Source organism: Mercenaria mercenaria, unplaced genomic scaffold (genome assembly GCF_021730395.1).
Source record: "Mercenaria mercenaria strain notata unplaced genomic scaffold, MADL_Memer_1 contig_127, whole genome shotgun sequence".
NCBI classification, from domain to species: Eukaryota; Metazoa; Mollusca; class Bivalvia; order Venerida; family Veneridae; genus Mercenaria; species Mercenaria mercenaria.
Genome location: NW_026459248.1, coordinates 24,907 through 48,327, shown reverse-complemented (window position 1 = coordinate 48,327; position 23,421 = coordinate 24,907). Strand labels below are relative to the sequence as shown.

Sequence of the window (23,421 nt, the reverse complement as noted above, 5' to 3'; positions counted from 1 at the left end):
AAAATTTTACCTCTAGAGAGGTTACAAGGATTTTCTACTATTTGACCTACTGACCTAGTTTTTAACCGCAGTTGACCTAGTTTCAAACCTGACCTAGATATCATTAAGCTGAACATTCTGACCAATTTTCATGCAGATCCCATGAAAAATAGGCCTCTACAGAGGTCATAAGTTTTTTCTATTATTTGACATACTGACCCAGTTTTGGACCGGACGTGACCCAGTTTCAAACTTAATCTAGATATTATCAAGATGAACATTCTGACCAATTTTCATGAAGATCCAATGAAAAATATGGCCTCTAGGGAGGTCACAAAGATTTTCAATTTTTATACCTACTGACCTAGTTTTGGATCGCACATGAACCAGTTTCGAATTTTATCTAGATATTATCAAGTTGAACATTCTGATCAATTTTCATGCAGATCCCATGAAAAATATAGCCTCTACGGAGGTCACAACGTTTTTCTATTATTTGACCTACTGACCTAGTTTTTGACCACACGTGACCCAGTTTCAAACTTGGACTAGATATCATCGAGATAAATATTCTGACCAATATTCATGCATATCCCATCAAAAATTTAACCTCTAGAGAGGTCACAAAGATTTTGTGTTATTTGACTTACTGACCTAGATTTTGACCGCAGTTGACCCAGTTTAGAACTTTTCCTAGATATCATCAATATGAACATTCTGACCAATTTGCATGCAGATCGCATGAAAAATACAGCCTCTACAGAGGTCACAAGGTTTTTCTATTATTTGACCTTCTGACCTAGTTTTGGACCGGACGTGACCCAGTTTCAAACTTGATCTAGATATCGTCAAGGTGAACATTCTGACCAATTTTCATGCAAATCCAATGAAAAATATGACCCCTAGTGAGGTCACAATGTTCTTCTATTATTTAACCTACTGACCTAGTTTTTAACCGCACCTAACCCAGTTTCAAACTTGACCTAGATATTATCAAGATGAACATTCTGACCAAATTTCATGAAGATCCATTGAAAAGTCTGGCCTCTCGAGAGGTAACAAATTTTTCCTATATTTAGACCTACTGACCTAGTTTTTAATTGCAGTTGACCCAGTTTCAAACTTGACCTAGATATCATCAAGATGAACATTTTAACCAACTTTCATAAAGATCTCACGAAAAATGTGACCTCTAGAGTGTTCACAAGCAAAAGTTTACGCATGCAAGGACGCACGGACGTACGCACGGACGACGGACGACGGACGCTGCCCGATTACAAAAGCTCACCTTGTAACTATGTGCCAAGTGAGCTAAAAAGGGTAAGTGCGAGGTTGGCATGCTCTAAACGCGTTTAAACCCCCGGTTTCCTTTATATAGGTTACTGACCGTTCCAACGCGGTGCCCCTATTTTCAACAGGTTTTCTGTGTGTCTTGTATTTTGTGATTCATATGTTGTATTGTTTGTTGTTAGCGTTTTTCTCTTTCTCCTCACTCCCCCTGTCGCCCCCATCCTTTCCCCTTGCAATTGCATTCTGTTGCTTTGGCATCCCCTCTCCTTTAGCTATGAGTTGGTTTTCGTGGCCCACTTTATTCTGGCTGCCGCAATCCTAAGGCGGTACACGATTGTCTTTTCCTGCTCAGTGTGTGCGTTTGTGTGCTTATGTGTCTTAAGCGTTGCGCTTTTTTGTTATATCTTACTTGTCAATTTATCTATTTTAGTTAGTTGGGTGTGGTTGTGTGTATTTATCTTTTGAACATGAATGTCTGCGCTATTGTGGTTTACGTTGTAGTGTAACTATTAAGGAACGTAGCATTCCCTTTGCATATTCATCCTTGTACTTTCCTCTTCAACCTCCTCCCCCACCACTTTTCTACCCCTTACACCTTCCTCTATTTATATTTTGCATAAAATCTAAATGTACTTGTTGGATTTTTGAAGCAACCCGTCTGTAATATTTTCCCATTACAGCTTCTTTTTTGTTGTTGGCCTACCTTGCAAATGCGTGTCTTTGAGACTAATGAGGCACTTAATATAGCTACAAATTTCAGTCATTTCGTTCGTTTTACAATGTGACAAATAAATTGGTCAGTGTAAATGACTGCATGCATTTTAATATGAAGTAACTCGGTCATTTGAAATGCATTTTGCACGAAATAATCGGATATCGTTAGCTATTTGGCACACCATTCAAGTCAAGCGCAATGAAACATTTTAAGAAATATCTGGGATAAAACTACGGAAACAAATTAGTGACAGAATCTTTTGCAGGACCCTGTAAAATATTTTTGAATTACATGATTCACAGAGATCCGGGAGAAAATTTGTTTTGTAAAGTATAAACGAGACATTCTATGATTTGTCATGGTTACATAAGTTTTGACTCCACATGACCCAGGTTACATTCTGATCAAACTACATGTAGATTGTTTAGCACAGTTTGAAAATACTGATAAAAACAAACATTTTGACCATGATTCATACATATCTGGTAAATCTAATATGGCTTTAGAGTTACCTCATTTTTTCTTGTCCTATTTATGTATACAGCTAATCAAGTCTTATATCTATTAATGGTTCAGAAATATAATGTGTTATTTTTAGCTCTTGTTGCGGCGTCTAACCGAGACCAAAACCCTTAAAGAGGCACATGCAAGGGCGCTTTTTGACAAGTTTGATGAATATCCATCATGTGGTTTATGAGAAAACGTCGTTTACAATAAAAACAATAGACGGACATAGCACACTCATAAAAGCCCAGCTTGAGCCTATAGTTCAGAATTCTACAAACTTCGAGCTTAGGGCCTGGAACATCCCAAAGGAACATGTACTTTTAGCGCTATTAAAGTCTATTGATACATAAATATACGACTGAGAAGAAAATTCTCAAAACAAGCACTTTGTTTCCGAACAACTAAGACGGATACTCACCATTCCTCTTCAATCGTTAACTGAATTGCTTTGTTTACGCTCATAAAACATGTCACAGGGTACAAGTTACGGACCATTAGCAAAGTTGTTTTGCTCAATGATGTTTTGAAACGTAACCCTACATAGCCGGATAGAGACTACCTGATCAAAACACAAATATGAAATTTTGTCCTTGTCTATAAATAATAAGAATTCAGAGAAAACGCAATAATTCTGTTACTTTGCATGTACATGACATCATAACAGATATTGACTATAGCGGTTTGCTATATTTTAATCACATTCATTTCAACTTATGTATTTAATATCATAGAGAAACCTTTAACTTCACTTACCTTTTTGTTTGGAACAATCAACCCAAGCTTTTTCATATATTCTAACATTAGAGTTTGTTCTGACATCTCCATGTCTCTCCAACTCACATCTAGAAACAATATAACTGATCATGTTTTCAATTATTTTAAATGTTGTTTGTTTTAGAATAAGTCGTTTCCGAAAATTCACTCTATTTTGCATTAGTATGCTTTGTAGTTTCTTAACATGATATAAACATAGCGATAGAGATCAATCAATGACACAAATTATAATAATCTTACCTTGCATTATCTATACATCTTTATGACACCAATTAAATGGAGCAATGAACTAAATGTATGCTTAAAAACTTGGTGATAAGTCATTTCAACGTAATGTCAATTTTAAAGATAAAATACAAAATTCAAAACGTGATAAGGTGTTAATATGATGCTAAATAACACATAGATCTATATTATCTTAACTTCAACCAAACTGGATACATGTTTATGAAACTATAATAATGCTTTAAAGATAATACTCATCTGATATCACATAAATACTACTCCGAACAGATTTAACATTTTAAAAAATCTCCCCGTTATACCTATCAAGTCCTTTGTCAGAATTGCTGTTTCGTCAAACTGTCGCCATTTCTCATATGTTTCTGTATTTTCATTAGGAACAAATTCTTTAGTTGTAATTAATTTCCTGAAGGCATCAATTAACCATTGCGGCTCCAGCAGAATATAGTGTTCCAAATTGTTGTCACTGTAAAAGAGTTTTCATCTAAGACAAATATGAGAAAGTAAATAAAACAATGTTGTTTGGCAGAACTGGCCTTAACAAACACCAAACTAGATAACAATAATAACATTACTCAAAGTACACGTGTAACTGAAGTTTAATCAAGTCGTGTGTAGAATGTGAATCAGTTCTGGGGAGTAGAGGCTTGCGAAAAAAAGAAAGAAAGAACGGAGAACTTCCAGCCAGTTTATCCATAACCAGCCGAGAAAAGTTGATTGGACGGACGGTGGATAAACACATGGCTTCAATGTTATAAAACCACGGGGTGAAAAGCAAAAAAAAAATGTTTTTCGGCTTCTGGAACATACACCGATCTGATTTTGCATCAACAACTTTTAAAGACTGGATTTGATCACGCGATACATTTCTTACATCTTGATAGAATTTAATGGTTTGTGATCTTGGAAGTCGAATTTTTGTTAACAGATTATAATTACAATAATTTAATGTTGCAACAGTCAGAAGCGATTAACAAGTCATCTTACAATGGAAATGGACACTGAATGCACGCTGATGTATATTTTACCGTGCGCTTGTGTACAAACATTTATCAATATAAAATTTAAGTGTCAGTATATTCGGACAAGCAAGTTTTCGGACACATGTCGTCGAACATCCAGATTCATAGTTCCCTGTTTGATAGAATCACATTTGACGGACATTCATTCCATAAGCATCAAGTTACATCATATAATTTAGTTGCTTAAAATCTATTTTTCCGTACTCAGGCCAAGAAAGTTATAGTAATTTCAAAAGAAGAGGTCTGCATTTCATTCACTTTAATTTTTAAAGTCTTTTGCCGAAAATCGATGAAATTCGCAACCTTGCAAGAAAGGCCAATGCAATCTGCATTTTATCAACTAAAACCTGGCTTTATGAACTATTTGTCAGTCTGAAGTTAAGATAGACGATTATGTTATTCAACGTAACGACCGCAAGCGGCATGGTTGAAGTGAATGTATCTACATATGCAAAACATCGCTTGAAATTTTTGAGAAGATTTCAATCACAGGAATTGGCAGTATTTTTTTTATTTATAGCAGTGTTTTTACAGAAATAGTAGAAGAAATATTTTCAGTCAATATTCTTTGAATAATTCTAAAACAGTGGTCACAGGGGAATTAAATATGACGTGTCTAATTGTAGATGCCTACTAATTAGAAGTTTATATTATATGTGCGATACATTTAGTCTTAAACAAATCGTAACATACTTTACTAGACTTACACTGTCAAATTTTGCAATAACTGATTTAATGTTTTTATAAAACCCAGAAAATATCTCGCATAGTTATGTAGTTGAATGTTGTGTTAGTGACCATATGATGCCATCAGGAAGGTTTCCCAACAATCAGTAGGAAAGCACAATACTCTTACTGTTCGATCGTAGAAGACTTTTTATAAGAAAGTTTTCAATAGTCACTTTTAGGATCTGATTTATGCTGTGAAGATGTAAACACTGATTGGAATAACTAACATTCATCTTTTTTCTACACTTGTTACCGTTGCTCCTGTCAATTCAGTGAGTATTAAACGAAGAACCGAAGAATGAGTTGGCTCTGAAGTTCTACAATGTATTAAGAGATAAGGCTTTTCCAATTTCAAGAGAGAAAAAAGAAAGTGAAGAAAATTTACATCACTTCAGGGCTATGAGAAATAAAGCTAGCTATGTTATGGATAAATAAACAAAGAAAATACTCAGAATGACTGTAAGTTCCTCTGGAAGTGCCTTAAAAAAGCAACCTCATTGCTGGAGTAATATAGGGTTGAACAATGGTGGTAGAATTTGTTTAGAAAAAATAAAAGTTGCAGAAATGTTTAATGCTTTAATACTTCTGTTGCTGATAAGCTAGTAAGTAAATTGCCAAATATAGTCAAACATGTGTTAAGGACCACATCTGAACAAAGACAACCTGACCCTGAAGCCCGCATGTTTTGTTTCCAATTTTATCATTTACAGTGTATTTTAACTTAATAAAGGCCATCTTCAAATTAAGACCACATTTTGGCTCTCCCAAGGGTAGTCTTTTCAGACAGTTTTGACTGCATTGTCAATAATGTTGGTAGGAGTTTTGTTTCCAATTTTTACTCTTCAAAAGATATTTAACCGATTATTTTTTATGTTTCGTAGTATCTTGAAGTATTTTTAAAGTAAACTTTTTAAGTATCTAAAAATCTGTGTCAAAATAAGGCAACAAGGTTGGATGCGATCCCCTCTCGTTTTTAAAGGACTTCGTCCTCAATTATTGCTGATTCTCTGCCCGAGCAGTCCCCTTATACAAGAAAAATAGCAAATCGGATGTTTGAAATTACCCTCCAGTCTCCATATTAAGTTTTGTTTCTAAAGTCATAGAGAGGGTCATTCATGCATGATGATCAATTAGAGGAATACCTAATCTAAAATAGGCTCTTGTTTGAGCGTCAGACAGGTTCCAGCATGGGTTTTCCGCCTATACTTGTTTTATTCGTCTCACTGATTATATCAGTTTTCAAATGGACAAAGGGTATCTTGTTGGCATGGTTCTTTTTGTATCTCCAAAAGGCATTTTAATGAAAATGAAAGCTATAGGTCTCTCTCCGTGCAATGGTTTTCTTCTTATCTGATCTGGTCCTTCAGTAACTGATTGTAAGTCTCAAAATTGTTTGAATTTTCACATACTTATCTACTGTAACAATTTTACATGCACTGTACAGACTCCATTACTTTAATTTGCATTTTCATAAAGTTGCTCCTTTTTTACTTTTTATTTAATTTTTGTTTAACAGTATTTATATGCAAGCTAGTATCTCAGTAACTGTCTCAGGGGCTTTTATTTAAACTTCATTAGTGATATCTTATGCAAAACAGTGTTCCCATGATTCTGTTTTCTTTTCAAGATGAACTGGATTTTTTCGACTTTTTTAACAGTTTTCTTTTTTTTTTACCCAATTTACAATGAAAACCGTTCAGTTTTGACTCAAACTTTATTTTACTTTTAAATTTTTTCTTGGTAATCTTAAGATTTCTGTTACTGATTCCTCACTTCTATTTTTATATCAAAACTTTATCAACAACATGCAGTAGAAGACAGGTTTATGCAAATCTATGTTTCATCGGTATAACAGATAGAGAGCTTTTAAGCAGTCCCGTTTTAATGATTTCCTCAATATACTACTACTTTTCATATTAAAGATTTTATGTTCCTTTGTATCTTGACATAAAAGTAAATAAACTGACACATACGTAATCAACTACATCAAAATTAAATTACTTACATATTTATTAACATCAGTAAATGTATGAAGATCACTGGGAAGCATACCAATAGTTAAAGACTGCTATTGTGATCGTCAATACGAGATTTAGGAAGATTCATTGAAAACAAACAAAAATATCAAAAAATAGCACACTGAGTTTGAAAAAGCCTTACCAGAAGTATATTAAACTCCCAAGATCATGATACAATCTCAAGAACAAATTGATCTCTTTTTCATCTAGCCTGAACGGTAATTCTTCGTTGCAATTTAAGAAGTCTTCTTTCTTTAATATCTAATAGACAATAAATTTCATATAACTAAACATAGCTAAACGTAGGGCCGGATGTCGACATAAAATAACAATAAATACACAAAATATATTGAATAATGTCAGGTTTATGGAAACAAGTCTATGAGTTATGATGTTTGAATACAAAATGATTCTCACTTGATGTATATCTTAATTGCGCAGCGTATTGTCACAGTACTTGGCCCGATACATGAAAAGAAAATGGAGGGAAATGTCTAAAAGAATTTTTTTTTCTTTTTGTAACTGAAGCAGAATAAGCTGGTCAACAAACCTTTATTCCCTCTTCTCTTTTCTTATTGATGGCATCCTCCAGCAGCAAAAATTTTGTAGGAATGGGGAGACCAAAATAACTTTGCTCTTTAGATATTTTTACAATTTCCTTTCTAAGCTCTCTAAATTGTTTATCATCGTCTAAGGTACACATGTTGTCAATCATAAAATGCTTTGAAATGTGGCTCTTTGCTTCATGTGTCCCTAATTTATTCCTCAGTTTCTTGAAATATTCATGCTCCAACTGTTTTTTCTTCTCCTGAAATAAACAAATACATCTGGCTTTTGTTATAAATTTATATTCCTATTTTGACATGGTCAATATATTTGTTGCAAAAGTAGATTCTAACTTACGTTTCAATTTGTACCCCTAATTAAAAATCGATAGAGTATGCAGTATTTGCTCTACTGAGCACTAAGAAGTGTTTAAGGAACTGAACATACAATATAACTTTTGCTAAACAATCCATTTTGTTTTGGGAAAACATTGGCAGTTAAATTATTATTGATCATGAAAGGAAAAGATGGACATGTATTCTGTTTGTATAAATGAATAGTAACTCCTAAATCAATTTTTATTCGCAGTACAGTCATTGTTATCTGTGTATTTGATACATTGATAACGCATCACATAAACACTAACAGTGCTTAGCGTACTTGTAATTCCATCACCGCTTTTATCACAGTTGAATTGCTGTAAATAATGGTATTATTATAAATACAGCTTGATCCCAGCATCACACATTATACTAATAACATACAACAGTAAAAGGGAATCAGCTATTTGTTAGAACAAGAACACGTTTTAAAATACTATGTTCGAATTTGGACTTATCTGAAAACAAAATCTTTAAAAAATACAGCAATCAAGAAGTCAGTGAGGTCATTTTGTATTCACTAATTTACTAAAATCTAAAAATGCATGTCATCATCTCAAACATTACAACCAACATTTTCCGTTTCAACATCGAGCACGTGTATTGAATTTAAAGCCAGCCTAAATATCGCATTTTATAATTTCAAAATACCGGATGACAAGAAATCATAAAAGCTGAAATAATTGAATTTCAAGCTTCCAGCTGGTTCCGTTTCCAATTATAGGTCGAACTTATGTGTTTTCTTTTGATTTTGGTTTCAGTTCGAAATTCAATAATTGTAAAATGCAATATCATGCTTCCGAAAATTTCGTTTTAACTTATACGAAATATGCCGACTTAATATTCGACGTCTTGTAACTTTTGATTTATTTTTTCTTACAGGGTAAATTTTGTCTCAAGCTTGAATTCAGATCTTTACATTTTCATGGTTTGATGTAAAGAGGAAATCCTGCATTTCTTGAGTAACAAAATTTTGAGCGTTGTCAGTGGTAACGTTTTCTGGTAGGTCCTGTATAGGAATATTCTCATGAGCCGGTTAATCATAGATTTTATGTTGTAGTTTTCCATGGTTTTCCATAGGTATCTTTCCACAATTTTTTTCCGGGTAAATCTAATGGTGAGATTATGTTGTGTTGATACCATTTGACATTCGTAGTTTGTTTGATCAATTGTTCAATATCCTGGTTATTCCTGGACACCATACTTTTGTCCCTAGAAGTTGTTTTATTTTGACAATGAGTTTCATGATCCAGTTGTATAACTTTACTTTTTAGCGAATGAGGCATTATTATGTTACTGCACACTGTCGTTTTTTCTTGTGATAAGACTCTTTGCTATTTGTACATATATTACTCTTAACCTTTTGCCTAATAGACTGAATGATTTTGTCCCTAGCTGAAGTCTGTGAGATTTTTCATGGGTCGGTGAGTACTGTAAATGTTTCTCCTTTTTTGTAAGTACCGTCGTTATACTTCTAATTTCTTAAGCTAACATACTACATTTCATTTAGTGTTCTGCTGCTGTAAGCAACTTGTCTTAAATGCCCATTCTGTTGCTTTTGTGATAAAATTCTTGCTAAGCCGACTTGTGATGCATCTTCTGTTAGCGCAGTTTCTGTTTTTGATTGTAGTTTGTCATTACCTATGCACTTAAAAGTATGTCCTTAATATGTCCCAAGGCCATTTGTCGGGTTTTGTTTTCCAGAAAAAAAGATTTGCGATTGCGTGATAATTTTCTTATGGGTTCTGGTAAGGTAGCAAACTTCGGAATAAATTTTGAACGGTACAATAAAAGTCCAAGGAAACGATTTTGTGTCGATGTGGTAACTATCCTTCCGATGTTAAGGTGTGACCAATAAATTCTATTTCGTTCTGACCAAACACGCATTTGTATTTGTTATAATGCCTTTAAATTTTCTTTCTTTCTCGAAGGCGTTGTAGCACATCACGTAAAACCTTATCATAATCTTCTTCAGTTTCTCTAAATATTTTGTTTTCATCTGAGATGTGTCGGCATTCTTCTATGCATGAAAGTGCATGCTGAATGGCAAGCTACAATTGCTCGGGTAAACATGAAGTTCCAAACATTAAAGTTTTGTACCGGTAAACGGATTCATTTGTTAAAAACTCCGCAAGCTTTCGCGATTCTTCATAAAATGCAATTCGCTGAAATCCTTGTTTTAGGTCAAGTTTGTTTTGAGAATCATTTGCTTCCGTTCATTTCTTCAATGGTTTCTTCTACATTTGAAAATCTTTTCTTAAAATCGTTGTATTTCCTTGGCACATATCAACAAAAATGATAATGTCACCTTTACTTTTGGGTATTGCTATTAACGGGCTAAGCTAAGTAGTTTGGTAACCTTCTGTTTTTTTTTCAATTACACCTAATTGTTCTAGTTCCTTCAGTTTGGCATTTACTTGTCCCCTCATTTGAAAGGGTAACTTCCAAGCTGGATGGCATAGCATGGGCAATTGTATGCAATTTCATTTCAAAATCCTTTAGTTTTCCCAAGCCTTTGAATCTATCTCAATATTCATGTAAGAATTCTTCCATATGGGGTCAGGTTCTTTGTCCGTTGCAGTCTATAGATACGATACCATTAATCTGTTTCCGGAAGTACTGACTAGCCTTTATGCTCCTCATAAATGGTTTACAAACTACACAGTACATAATGGATATAGGAAAAAAACACACGGATGCATACTGAACAGAAAAGGTACCATTTTTAGTTATTTACAGTGTCAGGTGCATGATACCAAAATACTGCGGTGAATACTATAAAATATGAATATTATAAATCGTACATGCGAGTTAAAATTATTCAAATAGATATTGCTGTCAGTTGCAATAATACACATAAGGATTGTGAATATGTTCATGAAAAACAAACATTATCTTATGTTAGTCAAGTTTGTAAAACAAAATGAGAAATGTTTAAATCACAAACGTTAGAAACAATATGCATGCAACAAATTAATATGTTAAGATATTTGAATTTGATGTTTAATCAATAAACAATTAAAAATTATTTTATTACCCGCTCTCAAATATATAAAACATGTATGGATAAACATCTTTTGACCGAGTGATTAAGGTCGCTGACTTTAAATTGCTTACCACTAACCGACAGGGGTTCGATATTTACTTTGGGCTTTGCGAGCAACATGTGAAAAAGCCATCCAGCTAGCTTAGGGAAGGTAGGTGGTTCTACCTAGGTGCTCGCTCGTAATGAAATAAAGCACGTAGGGACATCTCGGATTTTCCTCTACCAACAAAGCTGGAAAGGCGCAAAACTCAACAAAAAAAAAATGAATAAACATTTTCCATTTTCATTTTCTGCCTCAATTCGTTCTTCAAAAAAAATAAAAATAACAAAAATAGACAATTACATGCTTAACTTGAAAAACAACAAAGACAAAAGGCGATTTGCTACATTATATTCATCCATACTACAATAACATAAACATAATATAAACGATATTGAAACTAAAGATATTGATTTAAAACGGTAGTTGTAATCACTCCCTCTTCGTAAGCTCGACAATTCAATGTTTTGCACAGTCTACACATAAAAGCTTACATTATGCACGTTTTCAATATAAAGGTCGGCATATTATACATTACATAGTTTTGTAAATGGATATGGCTTCTGCCACTTTAGTTTAGTTTAGTTTTTACATACCTCATTGCCTACCGTTATAAGTTCATCATAATTATTATGCGTTATCAATAACACAGACATTCATTTAATATAACATAATTTACGAGGGTTAGTCAAAACTAACTGATCACTTCCTCATAACAGTTTTATTTTACAATGCACGTTTTCAATACTTGGTACGATTCTTGCTTGATATCTTTTGGATGGTTTGTGTTTGATAAAATAACGTTATATGACAACACTTACATGTAACGTCATTTAAAAATAACGTAATGGCGGGCGGTGCGTTCACGCTAACGCACAACGGACATAAATATTTATCAATATTGAAGTAAGCTTGGGTAAAAGCGCAATAGAATTTCAGAGATAGTTCAACGAAATTTGCTCAGAACCTCTTCTTACATACTGTTCCATCACAGACGATGGGTAAGGGAACTCGAAAACGGACGAAGTTCTCTCAGCAACAAACATCTGGTCAGAAGGACTTTGTCTCTGACGACCCCGAAATTATGGTATGTAGACATAGACAGGGCATAGAATAGCAACCGGTGATACTGATAAACAGTACTATAAGAAGTACGCCGAAAGCGCTTTCAACTTACTGCACTTAATTTACACAACATGGCGCCACCCCATAAAGCAAACGTTGTCATGGAGTAACTACTGTAATTATATCTTATATCAGTTTCCCAGACTGCTCGCAAAACCCCGACGCACCCCCACCCCTCCCCGTCCCCGCGAAGATTTGTTTCCAAAACTGAAGTTACCGCCACGGTGAATACTCTACCAAACTATGAATGATCTAGAGTGTGCCGTGGAGAGGGAGGTCCGATGGATTAACTTACGTTGCCATTGATGCCCTACAAAGAAACCTTGCAAAGGAGATTGAAACTGCAGAATAATCAGATGTAAGCTAATATCATAATATCTGTGAGAGTGACTGCTAATAAAATAAATACTAAAACAAATTTCATGTTACAGCAACATGTTACAGTATTGCTTATTGTATAATACTGTAAGCAGAAAATCCTGGTCAAATGCCAGAGCTGTTGAATATGGAAGTCTAATGACAATGTACACTAAAACTTTCCAAAACATATTCATGTTTGAAATTCAATTGCAGGATAAACATTGATGGAATATCATGTATGTACATAGAAATATGCAATGATTACAATATTTCAAAAGTTTACTCCGGACTCTTGGAATACTTAAGAGTCCAAATTTCATTTGATTTTTATGGAAATTCTAAGACATTCTCAAGAATTGTCTTGAATGGTTGATGGAAGACAATTGTGAAAGTGTTATTTCTCCATTGCTAGAGACGGATTCAAAGTTAACGTATGAACAACACAAGCAGAAAGTAGCAAACACATGTGTGATCCTACACCTATTAGACATCAGTGCGATTTCTACTATTGACAGGAATCAGTCGTTACAGTCCTCAAATGCAAAACACTTGACTATGAAATCAATACTCTACAATAGCACTTTCAAAATCCTGTTGAAATATTTTCTTATAAAATCTTAATAAAATGGGAACAGTTTTATTTCAACAGACTGTGTAAGTCTAGTATAACTGCTTACAGCGTATTGTACCAGTGAAATTAACTTAGGAAGTGCATGATACCATTTTGTCTGTCAGTAAAGGTAGCAAGAGGCGCCCCCTGAATGTATAAAACTTTTCTCAAAACAAGGACGGAAGCATCTACTGATTGTGTGCATTAACTCAATCATATCTTTTGTTTGAATAACGAATTTAGCAATGCAGAAACTAGAGAAACAAAACGGGAATGTTTAAAATAAGGTAATATTGATCACTGCTTTGATGATTTCTGTAGAAGCATGAATAGCCTTGTTCGTCATGCCTGAGGACTTGCAACATAGTGTAGCGTTATAAAGGTGATGCTGCAAAATTCTTAAGCATGGGTGAATGGCCATCATGTCAATTATCAATTAAAATGGGAATTATTTTGTCACTGAGATGACCCGTATTTGGAACTGATCACACAGTGATTGCAATAACTCTGACGACAGACACTTTGAAAGTTTTCAAGCACTAGTTTACTAAAAGTATTCAGTACATGGTTGACTATTGAAGCCACACCTAAATTAATTGCCATTGCAGTCCCTATCATATACACACGGAAAATAAACAAAAGTACCTGAAGCTATGAATTAGTATTGACCTGTTTTAACTGATAAACTGATAATGCCGTGATTGAAAACACCGATAATTCCATCATTAAATATTGATTTGATAACGAACAGTAACAAGAACTACTATATTAAACGTGAGCTACAATCATATTAAATAATACTAATATTTCCTGTCTCCAAGCCTGAACATTATGATAAGGACAATATGATTAGTCAAACTAATAACTGAGAAATGAGTAAGAACATATTTAGATTTAAGTAATGTAAATTATGTTATGATTAAGTAACATAATTGTTTGACAACTGTTTAACACTAACTACAATATAATCTAAAATTTGTCAAATACATATATATGGATTTAAAATATTAGCTTTTACTGTTTTGGTCAATGACCTTGATCTATATTTATAAAGATGTATATAAACGTAAATTACAACATAAGTTGACATATTTAGAATTCCATAATTTCTTGACTGAAACTAACCATAAATTGTTATTTCTGCCCTAGACATCCCTTTGAATTATCTATTAGCTTAAAACATTACCTTTTATTAAGTATCAAACGTGCTGTAAATTATCAAGAACCCGATCGCCAGCAGATCGCCGGCAAAACTCAGAACCATGCTCTACTGAAAATGTGCATTTAAAAAGGGCTCCCAAAATTTCTGTTGGGAGAGAGGGTTTCCTGTTTCAATTTTGAGCTTAATTATGGTAGTGAGAAGGATACAATTAACCTTTAAAGAGCACTTTTACAAAATTGAACCCAATTGATATTGACCTTTAGAATGCTTATTATCAGCCCTTCTCTGCAACTCAAACATGTGCACCCAGGTTTCGACAGTTGAAACAGCTTGAGATCCATATATACCACACAATTCATCAGCTATCTGCTTTTGAATCTATATCAAGCTTAATTCAGCATTTGATGTAGCTATTAATTTCAGTCTTTTCTCCCATTTTATTTCTACAGTCACACATACGTATATGTCCATGCTTTGAGGTACGGTGCGCATGACCTTGGTCTTTCGGGGGTGGAAACTGATAAGAAAACGGATAAGTACGAAACAATATGTCTTAGTACGGGAAAATGTTTAAAAATACAGTTCGCAAAAAATACGGATACATACGACGTGCTCCGTTGAACTACGTTTTACTGTCCCTGGCGAATTGCTGAGCACACGGAAGGGCATACGGCAAACTACGACCAACTATGCTTAGGTACGGGCAGCCTAGGTTAACTGCGTTACAGTACGTTTAGCAATCAATGAATAAGTTTCAACCAACTTGGATTAAGTCACTTGCAAATGGCTACGGATCGCTCAAACATTTATGCATGTTCAAAAGTTAATGTTCTAAGTTTAATATTAGTCTTGAATACGTTTTGACCAAGTGTTGATACGGATTACTACTTTGATGTTCGACTCAGATACGGATTGATACGGATTACTAAGTTTCTATCAGCGGCTGCGCCGTACGTGTGACTGGGGTATAAAATGTGACAAGTGAATTGGTAAGTGTATTTGACTGCGTGTAGTTTACCTTGTAATGCCTGTCATTTAAAAAAATGCACAAAATAAACGGAAATCGTTACCCTTTGGACACACCATTCAAATGCAATATAGTACCTGGAATAAATCTGCAGAAGCACATTAGTAACAGAACGTTTTGCAGGACGCTCATACAGTGAAATTTAGAAGCTTCTCATAAAAATTTTCAACTGACTCCTGTGCGAGTACAATAGTTTAATTATTAAAGTGTTTGAGTTAGAGATCTTTTTAAGTCTTTTTTACCGTTGCTGTTCGTTTAATATATAAAATATTTCCACAATCCAGTTTTATAAACGTATCATTTTGACCGTTCATGAGCAAACAATACATACATTGAGAAACAGTTTTGCGTTAATACCTGTCTAGGATACTTGTGAAATAATCACTAATTTAATCGTCACTTGACTATAGTCTTTTGATGCCGTTTTGATCAAACTTTAAAATGTGTGATAAATAAATTTGAAAATATTTGATTCTCTCTACGAATAGCGCAGAACTGTTTCAGTGACATTAGAACATCGTCAAATTAGTTTAGAGAAACCACACATATTTGCATACATATACTTGAAAATAACAATTTTAATATCGTCTGGTTTTCTGCATACGTTGCATGTTTTTTTGGTGAACAGGTTCGGGATTTATGTTGCTTAGAACGTCTTGTATGATCTCAATCTGCCTGAAATACTCGGTCATCGGGAATGTAAGATATGACGGCGTCCCACTTGTGTAATCGAATTTCCAACATCGCTATTTTGGTTTTCACCAATCTGTTGCTAAATATTAGACAACTCGTTTCAACAAAAATTTCGATTATCGTTAAAATTGCACAAATCTTCAAACTGGACAAAACACATTTATCGACCACAACAAGGTGTATCTTCAAGACGAATTCCACCATACCTATCTCATATTTACATTAATATTTTATTATGTCAAAATTTAGAAATGACGATGTGTGCTCGTCATAAGAATAAGACTGCTGTGATAATCGCCTATAAAAAAATATAGAATTCCATGCTAAATGTAGATTTGTTAAACTTCTATTTTCACTTTCAAAATGTTGAAAACACGGTTCAGGTTGGCTCTCGGAAATTTCGTCTGATCCTCTATTGACTGTATTCATCCTTTGCGTAGCGTTAACAGGAGATGGTTTAAATCAGACTGTCTTGTATCTGGTCTTATGTAGAAAATCTTGTTTCTGGTCTTAACTACTACCCGTTTATCTTCATTTATACTGAGCTTCACCAGGGATGCGGCAAATCCAAATCCAAATCATCCATTCACTTAACTGATATGAAACATATCGGGTGAAACCGTTACAAATTTTGGTCTAATAAATGCATTAACCCTTTAGGATGCGAAATAATAAAAGCAAAGGACGTGAAACAAGTTTGTTGAGACATATGACAGCAACTCACCGTTCCGGTAAGTTTGTGTTTGTGGTTATCAACTTTAAATGAATTTTACAATGGAAAAAATGGGCACCTGTATTGATATATCAACGTTCTGTTAATACAGTCTCACCTGGTATTTTGTTCCATCGACGTTTTTCTTTTTAGCATATTCATCAGCAAATGTTCCAACAAGCAGAACTGGTGGCTCTTTTTTAATCTCTGATTGACAAAACTCGTGTATAGAATTCAGCCAAAAGTTTGCAAAGTCTATAATAAAAAGAATATTGATTTTGTTGAAATAATAAAACGTTCCTTAAGATTTGTGTGTTATTGTTTCAAAAATGGTAGTGATCGTCAAAAGGTGTTACAGTGACAATCAGGGGCAAGGAATGCAGTTTACCTTTAATTATGCGAAAAATATTTCTTATTATTATTTCGATTCATCGATCTTTTCTCTAAGAGAAGTTATCTTGTTTAGCTCTTATCTTTTGTGATCAATAAATGTAAACCCGCAGAACCAGATTGAAAAAAAATGGGGACAGTCCAAAGGTGCTATAAATCAAGTTTCCAAGGGAGCCATTATATTTTCGTTTTGAGCAGTTGTTTTAGGATTTTCTTTATATCTGATATCCCAAAAAATGGTAAAGCGGTAAAATATATAATAGAACACTTTTAGAGAGAATCATCTAACAATGCTACTAACCAAGTTTTGTGACAATTATTAAAGGGCTCAGCCAAGTTCTTAGACAAACCAATTATAATACCTTAGAGAAATATAAAAGATAAAACCGAGTAAAATTAGCCCAGTCTGTCAAGCGGTTCATGGGATGAAGTAGTCTGAAGGTTGTGTTCTTGGGTGCTATCAAGCGGAACCGTTTGAACCAATTTGAGAAAGGTTTACGGAATACTGCGTTTGACCAAATTTTGTGAAAATGTATCAGGCGGTCCATAAGAAGGAGTTGTTTATTATAGTCTGCCAATATCTTAGGAAAATGTGAGTTAGGATGGCATTTTTGTTAATGCTCGGATATTAGTATAAAAGTGTTACTTAGGATCATATATGAAATTTAAAAGGGGCTGTCGCCTTCTAGGGTTCTTCATTGCAGTAAATGGGGTCAAAGGTCAAATGAGTGCATTTACAAATCAACAATGCCGCTATGCACCAGTTTTATTTTTATATAACCATCTAAACTGGTTTGAATATTGTGTCTCAACGCCCTTTAGTATTGTGTAAATACTGATAATAAAATAAAAAAATATATAATATATATTATGTTATATAGAATAATATATATCTAGGATAAGTGGCATACGATGGCAAAGTGTGTTATACTTGACATATTTGCTAGTCTTTATATGGAGATCAACTGCAGAACTATTTTGATACTGTCGTCAACAGACATCTCAAGGTTAAAACTGAACTTTCGAAAATGACTTAATAGGTATCAAAGATAGCAAAATGGTGCGTATATTCATAATATTCTCAACACGTTTTCTAACTCCAGAACTGATTTTTCCCTTTTATCGCCAAATTTTGACAGATTTGAATGAATGTTTTACACAAATATGGTTAATGTATTGTATTATAATAAAAACATAAAACGATTATAGACTGATTTAAATTCAATTAACCGTAAGGGTAACAATAAGGTTACCCTTAAATTAAAAGTCACATACTTTGTAAATTCAAAATCACACCAATACATCTTGAGCCTATGAATTTAAAGAAATTCAAATTATTATATTTCGAATGTTCAACTATGTTTAGTTGAAATGATACATTCGTCATTATTTCAATATGAATATGTTAATTTTATATCAGGTTTGTGACGTCATTAATGACACCGCATTAATGACAAAATTGTTTAATCCTGCAGATGGCAGTACTTGCCTCATAAAGACCAGCACCAAGTGGCATTCATTCTGTGACTTTTTATTTTTGGGTTACCTTATTTGAACTGGCATGGCTCAACGAATGTACGCACAATTGAAATCGCTGTTATGTTTATTTGATTGAACTGGTCAATAAACAATGTGTCCAATTCTCATTCAAATCTGTCAACATTTGGCAGAGATAAAAACAAAAGCCTTTTGAGAAATGTGTGCGATATATGGCTTGGAGGAAGAAGACTATGACTATAAGAAAATGAATTAAATATAATTAAAAAATTATCACATAAACAGTAAAAATCTCTTTACTGTCATGTATACAACCAAGTATTTTAGCTCAATAAGGAGAGCGATGAGCTAAGGATCGCGGGGTCGGGGGTTCCATCTCCGGTAAAGGTGTATGTTCTACATGACGAATGATAATAGACATTCTCAGGAGTGATTTCGTCCTCCACTTCTGAATCATATGGAGGAGTTGACAGTTACTTGCGGGGCAAAGGTTTGTACTTGTAGAGACTCCAGAAACGCTGATTAGGTTAATTGACCGCAGTTACATGACTGAAATACTGTTGAAAGTAACATCTGTATATATGAAATGCTTCTCCAGCTCCTAAAGAATGATTTCAATACTGCTAATGATTAATTATTTATGTAAATTTGTCCACGCGGTGATAGATTTTACTATCGGTCAGACATTTATCAACATATTTTATATAATTGCAATTAAGTAGCACATATTTTAAGAACTATCACAGAAGCTCTTAATGCGATATTTGCATTATTTTATTCTGAAACTTCAGCACGCTATTTCTGTTTCGATCCTTATTATATTTAGCTTTGCTTCTACACTCTCTTACTTCCTGTTCAAAACAAAAGTTGAAAACGAATCAAATCGTAACAATTCACACATCTGACACTTACTTTCAGACAGAATGCCCTCGGTAACATTGTGAAAACAAAGCTAGTATCTCGACACTGAAATATTAGTCATTCAGATGTTTTGCAAATAAAAATGTAAAAATAAAGATAAAAAATGCTTTAGAATCTTTTATAATAATAGCATTGAGGTACGTTCAATGAAATATTGAAGTTATACCTTCCGGTATTTTCATGATTACTGACAGATGATGGTTCAGCCAATCAAAATGATGAAATATGGTGGTTCGATAGTAACTAAGAGATATACAATGCGTAAAAATAACACCCTGCAGGATGAGAAGAGCATAAGAAGACATTTAATTCGAAACGATGGATTTATAATAAACAAATACTGCCGATTGAATATGTCAGGCTAAGACGTCCATAGCTTGTGAAGTGGGACTATTATGGGTTTTATTCATTTTTATATAAGCGTAAGAAGTTATCTTTTTATAAGAGTAGTTCCTTCTAGCATTCCGAACTGAATTTTATTGACAATATTTTTTTTAAAGTTTTACATGTTTAAGGCTACAATAGCGTCAGCTCACATTTGTTTCATTTTATAACATCAGAAGATTCCTTCGTGATATATTGGTACGTTTGCTATACCCGGTTCTATCGCCAAGCAATCACTCGGAAATCTAAAGATATTGTAAGCAAATTATGTTCGTGATATCAGTAGTACAAGCCAACGTGAATTATACATTATATAGACCATTATATGACAATGAGTTCGAGCCAAGAGTAGTAAGCGAATAATCCGAATTTGAACAAACAAAGTTTGACTGTACTAGTCTTTATAAAATACGCACAATAGATTTTTTCTACCTGTACTGTTCATCCAAACAAAAATACAGGCAATCAACCAGCCTTTTCAAAAATTGTTAACCTGGAAACGGAAGTTTTAGAAACATGAGAAAGATAGCTTTCATAAATGAACACAATATCAGAGCGGACGAAAAGTTAAGCTCATTTTATAGAATTAACTTAAATCGTTTTGAATTTTGCCAGTCTCAAATGCAATAAATGTACACAAAGTAATTTACTTTACTTTTCAAATTGATAATCATCACCGAAAAAGTTTATATTTAAAAGTAGCAAAAATGGCGAAAATCTAAAGCTTTTGACAAAAAAATGCACTTATTGACCTTTGACCTTATGTTGTGACCTAACTATGACCCTTAGAAGGCGACAGACCCCCCCCCCCCCCCCACCCCTCAAACTTTTCCAATTTTATAAAGTTAACAATAAACATTGCTGTGGGGCATTAACAAAAAATGCCACCAAAGGCAATTTCTAGGCCTCTTTTTTGGATATACAGGCAGACTATTAAACAGTTGTTACTTTTTTATGCTCTGATGGTTCCTGAGTGCTGGTGAAAGATATCTATGCAACGGTGCTTTGGAAACTTTTTGCTTATTTCAATCAAGTAGATTATCAAAAGCTGTTCCTTAGACAAAACTGATAGTGTACTTCACTGAAATTGTACAACATTAACCGTTTTGTATGACAAAAGTTAAGAAGGAATCTATGCCAGAATGCTATACAATTTGGCGTTGATTAAACTAGAAAGCTTAAATAAAGGAAACTGTTGATAGTTAAATATGAAGATTGTTATCATTACTGATAATTTGAGATCGCGGATTCCATTTAATGTTCTCTTTCAGCTCCAACTGATGCTGGCAGGTCTGAGGGATGTTGTACATTTCATTTTCTTGCATACCAGACGGGGATTTCCGGTATTTTTAACGGTGCTGGAAAAATCCATCTTACACCCCGGGGTGTAAGATGACTCTCGTGCTGTAAATCACGTGTTACGAACTACATATATGTAGAAGATTTATGTAGTAATTTATATTTTATTTAAAAAAAACGGAATAAAACTTCAGTACCTTGACAGTTCCTATTGGTTACTGATAGTATATTTCTCGATTCAAGTCACGTTATTTTATCAAACATTCATAACGTTACGCTGCAACTGATAAAACAAAACCGAAACTAAACGTTGTTATTTGTTTTGAAACGTCATGACGTCTTTCCTGTTTACGGACGTTGGTTTCCCGCGCTTTGTTTAGATACACTGCTATAAGAAATAGTTCTAAAAAGAAAGCCGTTCGATTGTTTTTATTTTTATTATTATTTCTGGAAATCTGTATGCAAGAAAAGGATTCTGTCACTGGTTATAGGTTCAGATGGAAATATCCGGCTCTCGGGTAACTGTTTAGGCGGTAACTCGGCAGGGAGCCTCGTTACCGCCTAAACAGTTACCCTCGAGGCCGGATATTCCCGTCTGCCCCTACAACCAGTGAAAGAATATTATAATCTCTCATCAGTAGATTTAGCCAAAGAAATGCTTTTTATTCTTTGAGTGCATACTAAGCATCCAAAAGATCTTTCAAAACCTAACTGTAATGCATTATTCGTTATAAGTTGAAGAATATTAACAAATACATTGTACAATTTCAATTTATAGCAAAACTTCACTTATAATTTAACATCAAAGTCCAAGCAAACGTGGGCTTAGTTAATGAAACATTGTGCAAAAATGTATATAATGTCATATATTGTGTGCCAAATACATGTTTTATAATACAATGTGTCAAATAGCATCTATGCTGAGTTATAATTATTTTAATATTATCATAATCACGGTGACAAGAAGTTACCATTATTCTTAACACTGATCAATTGAAGTTAAGAGATACAGTATAAAAACTTAATACAGACAGTCTAAGTTAAACGCACTGCCCATTCTATAAAATCCCCAATTCATGAAATATTGTTGCATCTCAATCTAAATATATTTCATGTTGGTGGTAGTATGGAATGATAATTTTAAGTTTGAAAGAATACAATTTTGTAAATGCAACTTTGTAAAATTAACAAAAACTTAAGAAATTCCAAATTAGTCAGTTATGCGCCGAAATTCTGTAAAGGCTATTTGACCTTAACCTGCATTACCTCTTATTATGCACATACATACACTTAACATAATTTTTCATCTCATTGTCTCATAAAATTTGTATACATGCGGTGATCATGTTAAACAACAAAAATTAAACAAGAATCTCTCGCTTTTTCATATAACGCATAGAAAACTGCAAAATTAAGCAATACGAATTGTACATAATAGGTATAACTTTACTTCATTTATTTCCATATTAAATAACTCTAAAGAAGAATAGAATTTAATTAACTAACCTATAACTCGTAATTTCCATGCACCTTTCGAATCCTCGCAGCATGAATCGTCAACTTCTTCCTGGAGATCTTGAGACATGTTTGTGACTATGAGATATACTGCCCTTCTTGCGAAAAACACCTGGTGGGTATTGTAGAAAGCATACTGCCCAGCAAAGTCCCACACCGAAATGTGTATTTTATTTATGTTGTCTTCCTGGTCCTTTCGCGTGTTATTGACCAAGTCCTTGAAACAGAAAAGATTTGTAAAACAAATATGCCCCTGTGATGATATGTTGAAGACTTGGGTATGTAATTTTGTATGTTGTGGCCTTTATCGCGTAGAACAAAAATATCAAACTTGCAACAGACACTCACCACATGGTGTTAGACAATTGATAGGAAAATAGTTATTCAATTTTTAAGTAGAGATCATTTTCAGTCTAAAAGTTATTTTGATACAGACC

At 33.8% G+C, this 23,421-nt stretch overlaps 1 protein-coding gene across 1 annotated transcript in view; it reads right to left on the bottom strand.

Annotated features, from left to right (window-relative positions):
* Positions 1–23,421, bottom strand: part of LOC128551565 (uncharacterized) — a 55,265-nt gene that overhangs the window by 18,447 nt on the left and 13,397 nt on the right. Inside the window, exons 4-9 of the mRNA XM_053532468.1 lie at positions 22,976–23,201; positions 17,097–17,233; positions 7,828–8,085; positions 7,420–7,538; positions 3,811–3,974; positions 3,245–3,333 (exon numbers count right to left, since the gene is read on the bottom strand). Coding sequence (XP_053388443.1) covers positions 3,245–3,333; positions 3,811–3,974; positions 7,420–7,538; positions 7,828–8,085; positions 17,097–17,233; positions 22,976–23,201 — 993 coding nt within the window. The remainder of the gene's footprint in view (positions 1–3,244; positions 3,334–3,810; positions 3,975–7,419; positions 7,539–7,827; positions 8,086–17,096; positions 17,234–22,975; positions 23,202–23,421) is intronic.